The sequence below is a fragment of the Zosterops lateralis genome (genome assembly GCF_965231275.1).
Source record: "Zosterops lateralis genome assembly, chromosome: 3".
In the NCBI taxonomy this organism is placed as follows: Eukaryota; Metazoa; Chordata; class Aves; order Passeriformes; family Zosteropidae; genus Zosterops; species Zosterops lateralis.
The window spans coordinates 56,746,854-56,760,829 of NC_139764.1; the positions used below are offsets into that span (position 1 = coordinate 56,746,854).

At 38.1% G+C, this 13,976-nt stretch overlaps 1 protein-coding gene across 1 annotated transcript in view; it reads left to right on the forward strand.

Annotated features, from left to right (window-relative positions):
* The window catches only part of IGF2R (insulin like growth factor 2 receptor), a gene marked incomplete at its 5' end in the record, with an annotated part of 57,632 nt that extends 43,897 nt beyond the window's left edge, over positions 1-13,735 (forward strand). The window contains 14 exons of the mRNA XM_083856138.1: positions 1,287-1,499; positions 2,397-2,546; positions 3,561-3,722; positions 4,199-4,400; positions 4,798-4,944; positions 5,069-5,303; positions 6,277-6,413; positions 7,043-7,157; positions 8,474-8,620; positions 9,021-9,205; positions 9,614-9,800; positions 10,809-10,973; positions 11,602-11,671; positions 12,052-13,735. Coding sequence (XP_083712264.1) covers positions 1,287-1,499; positions 2,397-2,546; positions 3,561-3,722; positions 4,199-4,400; positions 4,798-4,944; positions 5,069-5,303; positions 6,277-6,413; positions 7,043-7,157; positions 8,474-8,620; positions 9,021-9,205; positions 9,614-9,800; positions 10,809-10,973; positions 11,602-11,671; positions 12,052-12,453 — 2,517 coding nt within the window. The 3' untranslated portion in view covers positions 12,454-13,735. The remainder of the gene's footprint in view (positions 1-1,286; positions 1,500-2,396; positions 2,547-3,560; positions 3,723-4,198; positions 4,401-4,797; positions 4,945-5,068; positions 5,304-6,276; positions 6,414-7,042; positions 7,158-8,473; positions 8,621-9,020; positions 9,206-9,613; positions 9,801-10,808; positions 10,974-11,601; positions 11,672-12,051) is intronic.
* Positions 13,736-13,976: the final 241 nt, after the last annotated feature.

A 13,976-nucleotide genomic window follows, 5' to 3' on the forward strand; every position in this document is an offset into this window, starting at 1 on the left:
CTTGAGGATGGATAGCACCTCTGTGCATGGGGAATAGCCTTTGTTTCTAGATAAGTGATTAGAGGCCAGGCAAGTGCTGGCTCAATTTGCTCAGTGCAAAACCCAATAAACCTTGATAGCGTGAATTTAAAATCTGCTTCTGATGTACGACATGTGCTGTAACAACGTAATCTGGTCAGTTTAGTTGAACTGGTGCTCCAGTCAATGCTTTGAGGTAGTTCTTAGGTAATTTTAGCTACTTAAAGATGACCAGTAGAGGGTAAGTGCATGGAGTAGAGGGCAGCACTAGGAATAGAAGGCTAAATGAACTATTGGATTAATTTAGGTATTTTCTTAATACTTGAATATTTTCTTTTGTGAATCTGCCTAATCATTTTTTTTTACTGCTTTGATTACCTCTAGTGTGACCATCATTATCTGCAACAAGTTGTTTTTCCTCCTCATCACTGTTTCTACAATACTACAGTAGTTCTTGCTTCCATTTAGAAAAACATCTTCCAATTTTTCTCTCTCTGACAGGAGCTGTCACATCCTCTCCTTCAGCTACACACAGTTCTGGTTTCCCCTTCAGTAATGTGTACCATGCTGCAATACAAATCAACAATACCCAACCCCACTGTGTTTTCTAGCCTGTTAATTCCATTTGATGGTCCTTAGTGCACTTCTGATCCCTTTTTTCACAGTGACCCAAGCTACTTCAGTGTGATGATATCTAGGTAGCAACAATGATTATTTGTCCTGAAATTGAATGGTAATTTTGTTAGTTGCTCCTTTTCCAATATCTAAACAAGAATAGATTTCTCAAATTCTTCATAGACTCTCAGTAGGTTTATGCTTGTTCAGAGTGTGTGAAATTGGTTCTGAGGAAAGGTAGTACTCAAGCCATCAACTTGAAATACACAAACTTTATTTTGTTATAATCAAGCTTGTTTGTTGGAGGTGGTGGAGATGAGGAGAGGAAGTCACAGGGCCTGATCTTACAGAGTCATAGTGACTATGTATGCTGGAATATGTTTGGAAGAACTTTGTCTTGGTATTGTTCTGATAGGGACTCCATTCCATAAGAATGTTTAAATGATCAATGTTTTTCATATGCTGCACGTAGGTGTTTAGTATCCATAGGCAAGCAAAAATTATAACAAATGCTGCTTTTGAAACTTTTCAAATGCTTACATTTGAAACTCTTAAATGTAGTCATGCTTCTGGCCCCAAGAAGGAAAAGATGTTTGTCAATTAATCAAAGTAAGTAATAAAAGAATAAGAGCAATAAATGTACCTTCTTGTAGGTGAAGTGCTCAGTAATGAATGACAGTTCCATTATTGACCTGTCTCCTCTGATCCATCGCACTGGGTATTATGAGGCATTTGTGGATGAAGATATTACAGATGTTTCTCCAGACTTCTACATCAACATTTGTGAGCCTCTCAATCCTATCAAAGATGTCAATTGCCCTCCTGGAACAGCAGTTTGCATGGTTCCTGTTAATGAATCGCCAATAGTAAGTACTAAGCCAGGAATCACTGAAGTGTGCATTTCCTTAATAGTTTAATATAGTATCCCTGCCTAGAGACCTGATTTGAACCAGAGGCTTGACAGTGGATTAAAGAAATGGAATGCAGAATTAAAATCCGCAAAGTTCCTTTTTATTGCTTTTTCCTATGAAGGAGTATTTTCCTGTACTGAACCCAGTGATCTTTTTGGATGTCAGAAGATTCAATACAGTGATAAATATAAAAAATGCTCCGGAGAATCTTTTTCATGTAGTGAAAAAAATTTGTGTGCCAAAGTGGTGTGTTCCAAATACAGACACTGGGAAGCAGAATGTCATAGCCATTCTGGTAATAGCCTGTTACAAATGGAAGCAGTCTACGTGCTAGTTTGCTTCCAAAATGTACTTAGGTCTTTTATGTAAGAACTTGACAGCTACATTAATGGCAAGCGTGTTACAGAGGATTGACTAATTGTCTGTGTCGTTACCTTGGGAGATTTAGACTTTTGCTTTTGAGGACTTGTTTGCAGGCTCTAGAAGATAGACATAAAAAGCTGTGATTGTTTTCCACGAATTTCCACATTCATCTAGGGACCTTACTCCATTGTTAATGCTATTTTTAAGTGATATGTTGGTAATTTGGCACGTTGATGTAATGAAGAATCAACCTCTAAGATGGCTTTTGTCAAGCTTAGTCAAAAACTGTTTTGAATTGCCCAACTTGTGTTTTGTTAGGATTGAAATGTAATGGCTGTTCTTTGAGTATAGAATGCAGTTTTCAAAAGTGCAATAGTTGTACTCCCATGGAAACCAAACAGATGAATGTGAGTTGATTCGAATCACTGGGCTGATCTGGAATCTGGGTATGTCCTGTAATTCTGTTAATATGTATTTTTGCTTGTGTAGGATATTGGTCGTGTTACTCAACCTCCCCAGTTCAATAAGGCAGTAAATGAAGTTTACATCACTTACAACAGCACTACTCCTTGTCAGATAAACAGTGGATTGAACTATACTTCTCTTATTATATTTCACTGCAGCCAAGGAACTAGTCTGGTAAGACATCTATTAAACTTACATTGATATTGGAGTGTTATGGGAAATGGGTGGTAACCAGTGTTAGTTTTGTTTAAAACTAAGTCAAGGATTTCTTTCTATAATGTACAAATGGACTCGTTTCAAGAAGTATCATATTTGTTTTCTTGCCTGGCCAAAGTTTTATTGAGTGCATGAACTTTGAGAGTAACAGATTCTGATGATTTCAAGGATCAGATTACACAGAAGTAATGCTGACATTAAACTTAATGCTCTATTGCACCTTGTTTAGATCCTAAAGTTTGTACTTATACCTCAAGTTAACACAAGAACCAGTGTAACTGTACAGGTATTACTGTGAAGAGTTCCCCCTATGCTGTAATCTTTTCCATAATCACATGCAAGTTAAAAAATTTGCACGTAATTACTTATGTTTTTATTGTGGCAACACCCGAACGCTAAATTGAGTTTGCATGGTGATGTGAATCTAACATTTCTTGAATTTTTTCAATGCTTCAACAAACTGTAGAGAAGCACTTTAGACATGTTTGTCAAACTAGAGCTTGTTGAAAGATGATAAAACTATTTTCCATCAACACAGGGGATGAGCTGAAACTTGAGGCAGCTCTAAATATTACACAGACCATGCTAATACTTTAGTTTAAAACATGATAAAGTAAATAGTATTCTCTCTCAACCTTAACTCAGTGAAATTTCTTCATGTTCTCTGCCATTAAGAAGCACAGCTCTCACACTTTTGCTGCTTGCAACTGAGCTGAACATCAAAATCTCAACCCTAATTAAGATGACAGCTTGTATACCTTGATTGTTTTCTGGAGCTAGGTGGAATGCACTTCTCTTGAAAGTTTTTTTGGTACTGGTTATAAATACAGTGTTTGTGCTACAATCAATGGAGTCTAGCCATGATAGTAACTGAGGTTAACTATTGGGGAAGGGGGAAAATGCAGAGATGACAACAAGCTCTCCAAAAATTAAACTTACTATCCTGTGTCTTCCTATGTTCTTTGGTAACAGGGTAAGCCAAAGATGATAAGGAAAGTTGACTGTACATTTGTGTTTGAGTGGGAAACTCCACTTGTGTGTCCTGATAAAGTGAAAACTTTAGGTTGCTCTGTGATTGATGAACAGCTACACTATACGTTTAACCTGACCAGCCTTTCTGGAAGATCATTTGAGGTAATGCTTTCTTGTGGTGTGACATTTATTTATTAATTTGTAATTGCCTATTGCTATCAATATTTTAAAACTGCAGGAAGGGTTTCTTTTAAGCATTCTGCGTGAGAAAAGGCTGAAATGTGCTGTGGTCAGTATCGATACTTGGTTGGCTTCTGACAGAGGGAATATTATTAGAGGGTATAACATTTTAATGCTTTTGAGAGTGAAGTTAATGGATTGTGACGGGTAAATGAATGAGAAATCTTCACCTTTGACAGAATCTTGAATGAGAAAGCAGGTCTGCTGAACATATTTTATCTGTGGTCCTGTGTGCTTTAGCTGCAGTTTTGTCATAGCAAGGAAGGCCAGATTTGCAAAATTAGGTACCTTTTCCTCCTGCATTCTGCAAGTGCTGGCTGAGACTTTGTTTATGAAGCCACTTGTGTGATATTATATTGACTCTAGGCTTGCTGTGATGCTTCTGATTGTCTACACAGGTATTTTCTGGATCCAACAATTACCACATTGGTGTGTGCAGTGTAGGCTTGCCCCAGGGAAAATGCAGAGATGGGGCAGTGTGTCTGACATCTAAAAGTGGCATGTCATCTTTCGGAAATATAAAGGAAATGAGAATGGACTACAGCCACCAGGATGATACAGTCATCTTGCAATATACAGGAGGTGATCGGTGCCCTCCAGGTGAGATCAGAGCAGACCCATTTTTATGTTCAAAACTTATTGGGATATTTTTCCCTTAAAATATGAGGTTTTGTTGTGACAGGAAGAAGCAACGTAGATTTTAGATATAGCAATAGAATCATGTGGTTTTGCTAAATCACAAGCATCATACTAATATGCAACATCAACATGTTTTCCCCTGGAAGAGATGCTGCAACTTTTATGTAGGGATGATTGTAGCTAATTGTATTCTATATCTGGTTTTCTAATTGGGTTTAAATTCAATGTTTCAGTATTTCTGTTGTCTGCCACTGACCTTTCTTTAGTATTAAAGTACAAGCTTTGAATAAGGTTCCAAATATGGATATGCCTCCTATTCTACTGTGTGTAGTTATGAGATTATACTTTTCCTTCTCAGTGACTGACAAGGGAGAGCTCTGTGTGTTCCCCTTCAAGTACCAAGGGAAGACCTATGAGGAATGTATTACAGAAGGGAAGAATAGGCCATGGTGTGCTACAACTGAAAACTACCAAGGAGATGAGAAGTGGGGATTCTGTAGTAACAGTAAGTACTTCCTATACTTTATGTACAAGGGTCACAGCTAACACAGATTTAACTGCGCTGAAATCCATACATGCCTGCAAGCCTCTTGTAAAATATGCTTTTTTTTTTTTTTACCAACCCATAGCAACTGCAAGAAAGGAATCTACCATTATCTTCACATGTGATGAAAATGCTGGTATTGGGAGCCCATACCTTCTCAGTGAGACTCTTGGTTGTGCTGTCACATTTGAATGGAAGACCCAAGCTGTTTGTCCTCCCAAGAAAATGGAGTGCAAGTTTGTCCAAAAACACAGAACATATGACTTGAGAATGCTCTCATCCCTGACAGGATCATGGATCTTTTTCCACAATGGGAACTCGTGAGTAATGAGCAACTCATAGGGAGCAGCTTGCTTATCAGTACAGTTGTAATGTGGCATTGTATTTCTGTTTAGTCCCTGCTCAGTGTCTAAAAACTGTCAGTGCTTAACGCTTCATATAAATTAAAACAAAAAAACTGAGAAAGGAACCCATTTTATCTGAAGGGACTGAATAATCACATTCTTCATTCTCACCCTTTCCCTCTATTGGTAACCCTTTTTAAAGGATGAATATGTCTAAACTAAAAGCTATTGTAAAACTTTCTATTTGAACTGCTATCTTAAAAATCTGATTTTGTTGTTTAAATGCTATTTTTTTATTCTTGTTGAAGAAAAGTCTTAATTACTTAGCTACTTTCTTTTGACTCAACTTTATAACTTATTTTCTGATGTTTAACTGGGGCTTTTCACCCATATTCCTTGATGTATTAGCATAGTGGAAAATCTGAGTGTCAGGAAGTCATCAGCCTCTCCAGCCTCCCTCCTTCAGTGAGGAAATAGAAATGAACTGGCAAGGATGACAGCATCTAATTCTAAACTTATGACAAACTGTGGGGTAACAAAACTCTTTGTTCACCACCCTGCTAGCAGTTCTCTGCTCTAACATATCTGGTGTAACTGGTATAACTCCAAGGAGATGCTGAATTTAGGGTAGTAATATAACTTTTATAAAAAAACCCCTTTGGAACATTTCTTGACTGTCTTCCAATTTCTAGTTTGGACCTAGGTCAAAATTAACTAGTGACCTCATCTGGTAAAAAATCAAATTTTTTTTTTGCAGTCTTTTACCTGAAAATGATAGTTAGAAATAATGTGCCAAACCTTAGTACATGTTTTATTCTGTCAGCTCATTTGAGGTTTAGTTTCTTCCAAGATGTCTAGCTTGCCATGAAGATTCTAAATTTTGTGTATCACTTCTTCAATTTAGCCTAAATGAATTTTAAAGAAGTTTTGTCTACCATGTGCTGTGTAGGTACTATGTGAACCTCTGTCAGAGGGTACATGAGGGACCCACAGGCTGCCCGGAAAGAGCCAGTATTTGCAGGAAAAGCAACAATGGAGATGTTCAAGTTCTTGGACTTGTTCATACGCAGAAGCTGAATGTGACAGGTAGAGTTACTTTTTGTTCCTGTAGAGAGCTAGAGATGAAAGGCTTAAATCTTATAGCCTGGCTGTAGCAGTTCTTAAATTGTGCTGAAACCTTTATTTTGAAATATTTTTATCTGTGAATCTTCTGTTTAAAAATGAAAAAAGGAATGTAATGTTTAAGACATGAGAAAACATTGGCCGATGACCTCCAGGGGTCCCTTCCAGCCTCAGCCAGTCTGTGATTCTCTAGTTGTGAGGGGAAATAATTTTTGTTCATCCAGTTTGAAAAGACTTACTCTGCATCTACTACTTCTTCAATTAAAGCAGCCTGTGAAGGATGAGTAATTGGCTCCAGTCTTAGGAAAATGAATGAAAACCAATAATCTCTACTCAAGTTTCTAGTTTAAGGAATATTTTTCATATTGGTGCTCAGGGAAATTTCCCATCCATTTACAAAAATACTGACACGTATTGCCTATGTTTTTTAAATGATCAGTAGTGTGAATGCCTCAAATTACTGAAGTACTGTAATTGATTTATGGTCAATGCAGGGAAAAAGAGTGCTGGAAGTAAGGAAGTCTCAAGAATGAGCAAAGGAAATTTCTGACAGCTGCTTACAAAAGTCTATCCTCACCATTTTTTCCTTCTAGGTGATACAGTGTATATTAGTTATTCCAGTGGGCAAGAATGTAGGAAAAATAAGAAAGTAACAACAATTATAGAACTGAAATGTGCAAGAACAGTTGGCATGCCCATGCTGCAGAGGTGAGTAATAAATTTACATATCACTGATTTTCATGGCTGATTCTTTTGTACCTCTCTAGTAAACCCTTAAATCTCAGTTCGGGGACTGTCTGCTCTATTGGACAGTCCCTAAAATAATCTATGGTCTGTACTTGCAAGGTATAGGGTCTTGTGGAGTTTGTGCAATTGTTCATTTCCATAAACATTGTATTTTGTATTTATCTTAAAATTTGTGGGGAAAAAAGTTAAGCATTCTTCTTCCAAATTAGATCTGACAAGGGCTTGGATGCTGTTGTTTTCAGTATCAGTAGCCAACGTCATTTTGAACTCTGTTCAAAATTTGTTTATTAAAGAACATTTTCTGTAGGGTGTATTTAACCAGAAGACCTCTAAAATAAGGTCTAAGTGCATGATCACAAATACTAAGAAAGCTTGAGGACTTTTTGCTTAGTCTTGGTATTATTAACTCTCTATTGCTTGTAGAATTGGAAAACTGAATGAAATGCTCTGTGTGAGTCAAAGAACTAGGCAGCAGTCTGACTAGCTGTCATAGTTTAGGAATGGTATTCTCTAATTCAGTGTGCCCACTGAAAGTACACGCTGCTTTCCCCACCCCCTTTCCGCTTTCAAAGGCTGGAGGGGACAAGTGGAGGCCCAAAAGGCAAAGATCATGGGTTGAGATGACAATTTACTGGAAACAGAAATGAGATAAGAAAAGAAACAGTACCAGCAGCAACATCAATGACAGAGGGTACAAGAAGGAGCTGAATGATTCAAATAAGATGACGATACATGACTGGGGTCCCTCTGCCATGTTCTCTTGGCCCAGGAGGGACCCTTACTCCCTACAAAAGATGTCCTTCCCCCTGTCCCTTGCAATGAGGTGAACTGGTATAGAATAACCTATGGGTCCTGGCCATGGCCCTTCCTGGCTACTGCAAAAATATTCCCTGTTGTGGCCAGAACCAGGACACTAGCTTATATCTCTCCTGCTTAAATAAAAGGCAGGTTTAACGTGCTACAAAAAAGCAGCCTGGCATGTTTACTAGCTAAAATATATCAATCAAATGCTTTGATACACTATGGGAATTCTGGAATTTTCAGTAGGAAGTTCAGGTGCAGCCAGGTCTTCTAAAATCATGAAACTGCAGACAAATCCAATGTAATTCTTCAGGTAGCTTTTTTGAGTGCTACTTGACTATTTTAGCTTACTCTAGGTGTGATGCTTAGGCAGGACATTGTCATGTGTGGGTTAGCAGTTGTCTTTTCCTTTTCTCAAGATGCTAAAAACTTGTTACTCTTTCCTGGAATCATCAGCTCTCTTTTTTATTTGGTAGGTTTGATGAAGAAAACTGTGCTTACTATATCACGTGGGACACACGTGCAGCTTGCGCTGTGAAGCAGCAGGAGGTAGAGGTGGTGAACGGAACAGTCATTAATCCTGCAACTGGGAAAAACTTTTCTTTAGGGGATGTTTATTCCAAGTGAGTAAAAAAACCTCAAACAAATCCCAAAACAACAGAACGGTAGAACTAGTTACCTTTCTGGAGAAGACTGCTGAACTGTGCCATTTATTATAGCTGCAGAGCGCACCATATTATTCTCACAGTCAGTAGGGTGTATGAGCCACTGAATCGTGCTTTTGTCTTGATATCATCTTAAACCTCTGGAGGTATTTACATGTTCACTCATACATTGAGGGCAGCATAGCTGGAAAAATCTGCTTTCAGTGCTTGCTAAGGATTATATTTATGCTAAATATCACTCAGCTTGCTCTGGAATCAACCAGTGATAGCATCTACTACTGTTGCCAGTATGTTTTGGGAATACCCCCAACCTGTGAGTTTAGACGTAGAAAACAGATTTTTCCTCTTGTTTCCTCAGGTTGTACACAGCTTCTGGTGATGTACGGACAAATGGTGATAAATATGTGTATCAAATTCAACTTTCTGGTATAAAAAATTCAAGTTTCCCAGAATGCTTTGGAGCAAACATCTGCCAAGTGAAAACCAACGAACGGCGTGTTCGGAGAGTTGGTTCTGCCAGAAATGCCAAATATTACGTTGATGGTAAGTACCTGCTCACCAGACAGAATTGCTTGATACTCTGTGAATTGCTTGATCAGAAAATAGTTCTTGCTTCACAACATCTATGCTAATCCATTTCTGTAAAGCTATCCAAATCTGTCTAGCATCATTTAGATTTTTTTTTTTTTTTTTTTTTTTGTCTGTGTAAGCTCAGTTGCAAGTATGGCTTTAATAGGGGTTAGGGCTTGATACTTGAAGACTGAAAGACTTGAAGTTGAAAGACTTTGGTAAAAATACTGTAAGATAGAAGACTTTCATCTCCTGTTTTCATCTGTGCTTGTGCTGCATAAGCAAGTATTTCCTTTAGGTAGTTACCTTTTTTCCAGAGTCTAGTTTTTACAGATTGTTCTCAAGCATGAGGTAAACTACAATTTTTTCTTCTCATTGTAGATGATGATTTGGATGTCATATTTTCATCTGACTCCAGATGTGGTAAAGATAAATCAAAGTTTGTGTCTTCAACCATTTTCTTCCACTGCAATCCAGAAGCGAAGGAAGGCATTCCTGAATTCCTTCACGAGACAGCAGATTGCCAGTATTTATTTACCTGGTACACATCTGCTGTGTGTCCATTAATGTGAGTAGTTGACTTTTCTGAAAGCAGCTTTTGTCAGCACTTCTCAGTGAAAGGCTTTTTTGTATTTATTTGTCACAGTGATTGGGAAAAAGGGAAAAGCTAAAAAAGCAGTAGGCTTATAGATAAGTTGATGATCATTTGTGCAGTGTTTGGCACATGACTACTAAATTAAAGCTTGCCAAACTGATCTGGACCTAAAGCTGGAGAGGCACAGTGGAATTAATATTATTGTTTTCACTAAGTAAAACCTACTGTAGTTGACAGAACATGCTGTTTCATGTTACTGAGAGGAACAGTTTGTGGATGTGGTGTTTGGTCCCACTTGCCTTACTGTTTGGAAAACTTTGAAGCTGTTAGAAAGACTGGCCTTCCTCTCTATGTGCCCACATCTTTAGCCTGGAATGGAAAATCATTTACAGGTCTTCAAGGAACAACGAAGTATTTTTGCAATTAAATACGATCAGTAAATCTACTGATTAGTGCGTGTCTAGATGCTTACAATGTTCTTGACAGGTAGGCAGCCTCACTGTGAAAGATGGAGTGGCTGTTTCTGGGAGTGTTTACTTTCTGGCTGCTAGCTTGAAAGCACAGGCAGGCTCTTGGTTCTGATTTAAACCTGTTGAAGGAATTTAGTGTGTGTAGTGCCATGGTCAGATGAAAGGTAGATAATTTCTGTAGCTGTTGCAACTTGCTCTGTGGCAGATTTGATTAAAACAGCAGCTTTGTGTGGATAACTGCTGCTGTATAAGCTCTGGAGTGCTTAATTGTGCTCTGCAGTCTTGACTGCAGTTTCATGCACTATTTGATAGCATTCTGGGATGTAGGGCACAGTACATATATTTGTGTTTTTCAAGTTGTTTTTTACTTAGATGAAATCCCCTAAATGCAGTTCGTACAGCTGTTAGGTTGGAATGACAGGATGGTGTGGCATGTCTTCTTTTAGTCTGCTGTTTCTAATCCAGTTTAACAAAACTTAATAGATCTTGTCTGTTCAATTTGCTTTGCTAGATCAACCAATGATCCAGGAAACACTCAGCACCAGACAGATGAGGAGACCCAAATACATAAAGGTCTTTCAAGGAGAAGCCAGGCTGTTGGTGCTGTTCTTAGCGTCCTCCTGGTTGTTCTCACTGCGTGTCTCATAATCTTGCTGTTCTACAAAAAAGAGAGGAGGTAAGAAATTAAGAGGCTACAGAAGTTTTTGTTGGGACTTGGTTTTCTGCCAGAAATGAAAAGGAAAGAGTAAACTTTAACAGATTTGGGTTCTGTTTTTCATTTGTCAGCATCATCAACTGTCAAACTGCTGGTTCCTTCAAATTTTCCATTACTGTCTGAAGGCCCATGTAAAGAGGCTAGGGTGTACAACTAAGTAGGTCTAGCCTCTTTTGTGGGCAACTGCTCATTAAGGAGCATAAAACAGTATGATAATATTGTTAGTGTTTGATATCCCTCTGCTTTCATGGAGTCAGGCTACATCCATACAACAGTGTCAAGGAAAAAGTGCAAGTCCTGCTTCTTCTTTCCAGACAACTTTCTTCTGCTTTCCAGACAACTTTTGGGAGGGTTTTCCCTTAGCTATGAAGGCCATAGGGGTTTCAGAACAGTCAGCTTGAAGCTGTAGCAAGGGAGAAGATGTACACCATCCCAGACTTGATTTTGATAGAGTGGTTCAGGGTCAATGTGATAGTTTGAAGCTCATTTGTTGATATGCTTTATATTGATGTTAAAAATCCAGTGAAGAAAAGTGAGGGCTAGTAAGTGGATATAGTGTTCCTAATGTAGTGTTCTTTCCTTTGTTTAGGGAAATTGTAATAAACAAAATCACAAACTGCTGCAGAAGATCATCTGGTGTTTCCTACAAATATACAAAGGTAATACAGTGACATAATCAAATTTGTTTCTTGTCGAGTTCTCTTAATATGAAGCTTTTGTTAATACATAAATAACCCCCTAATTCCTAGTTCCTTTAGTGCATGGAAACCACATGGTGTGGCACCAGGAAAGCCACATAGCTGATTGATACATACATACATATATATATATATATATATATATATATATATATATATATATATATATATTAGTAGTGTGAAATGGAAAAGTCTGTTTCAGCACAGTGAAGAGTGATGCTCTTGCTGTGTTTACTCTCTCACAGCTACCTTAAACCAAGGCGTATATGCTGTGGGGCCTGTCAACTGGGGAGATCAGTGTGTGAGTGGCAGATGCAGTCTCCTCTTTTCTTTTCTTGCAGATAAACAGTGAAGAAGAAGCTAATGAGAATGAGACAGAGTGGCTTATGGAGGAAGTCGCAGCACCAAATCCAAGAACAGCAAAAGGAGGGCAGGAGAACGGTCATATTGCTACCAAGTCTGTTACATCTGGAGCCTTTACCTCTCTCCATGTGGATGACCTGGACAGTGAGGATGAAGTGTTAACCATTCCAGATGTAAAGATTGAAACAGGAAGAGGACTAGACAGGAGCAAGCACCCACAAAAGAAGCTACACAATTTTGGCAGTGATAACAAATCTTATTTACTGAATGGAAGAAAGGAAAGGAGAGCAATAGCCAAGCCAGGCCAGCAGCAGGCACAGAACTCTACAAATACAGCATCTTTTCATGATGATAGCGATGAGGACTTGTTGAATATTTAATAACCCCTCTTGTGCCTAATCAAATATATATAGAGAGATTATATATAACGGGACAACGTTTCCAACCAAATACGAGGACTTCAACCTGAAAGATTTTTCTGAATTTTGCCTTTAACAAGAAACCATTGAAAAGGGAAGAAGAGAATGATTTCTTGATTGTTTACAATGATCTGTTCAGTAATGACTGGATTTCTGACATCCAGTTGGCTGAGTTAGTTGACTCTCTCTAGCCAGGACACTTTTTTTTTTTTAAGTCTCAGCATAGATGTTAAATGCTTGCTTAAAAAAAAGAAACCTTTGAAAGGAAAGGATTAAGGCTCCATGAAGCCCCTGGCTTCTGAGACTCAAGTTATCTGACTACTATTGTTTTAACTCCTTGTATTTATTGATCCTCACTACTCAGGTTTGATTAATAGTAACGTGTTCTTCCTGCCGGCAGGGTATTCTTATATGGGTTCACCCATTGTGAGACAAGGAAAAGTGTAACTTTAGTGTGTTGGGATGATTTGATGTAAATTTTGGAATATATCCTGTAAATTTGAATATCCATTCTAATTTAAACAGATCATTGGTTCAAAGGTGTGGACTGAAAGGTACAATTCTGTATAGCTTTAGCCTGAAGTGGTTGCTGTTCTTCGCATGGAATTTTTTTTTTTTTTGGTACTGGTCATATGACTGACTTCATCAGTATTTGCCTAAGCAGCTGACAAGCACCCAAAGATTTTTTTTTTTTTCCTTGATTATGACTGGACTAGGCGAACTGCACAGAGAACCGGAGTTTTCAAGCATGTAGAGGCAGAGTTCCTGTAATACAATCTGCACTACCCAGTTTGTCATCACCAAGAAAAACCCAAGGACTAGAGGAGCCCTAGTCTACATAATGCCTCTCACTGGTATTAATTTCAAGAAAATAAATTTGGGCCAATATTTTCTGATAGCCTAATTTCTAGTCCATATGCTATGATCCTGGCCACGGTTATTGATTTGAAATGTTGCTGGTAATAAATGCAAGTCAGTTTTTCTCTAGCAGTCTTGCTCTTCTCCAGGTGTTTCCTAAATAAAATTATGGACAATTATAGGGTTTCAAAGCATTGTACAAGAACATGCATTGGTCAGAATTTTTTGAAACTTTTTGTTGTTCCTTTTGGCTGGCTTATTCAGTTTCAACAATGGTTTCTTTTTATAAAAACTCCATTTTGAATCAAAATAGTGTAATATAAAGTATTAAGCAATTTCAATAAAAGATACGAAGTGGGTATTCCAAATCCCACATCTCAAGTCTGGAATCTTTCTTACACTATTCTGTATGCTGCTCATCAGCCTGGTGAGACCCTTTCCTGCTGTGATGGTTAATACCTCAGTTGTGTCACTCAAAATGAGAACCAATATTTGATGATAAAGATCAGAATATATAGGTGGGCCCTGATAGTGTATTCTTTCTTTAATCACTTCGGTTTTCTTCCTCTTGTATTGTTACCAGTGGAGGTGTAAGTCAGTTTGGCTGAAGCTGCATCTTTTCAAAC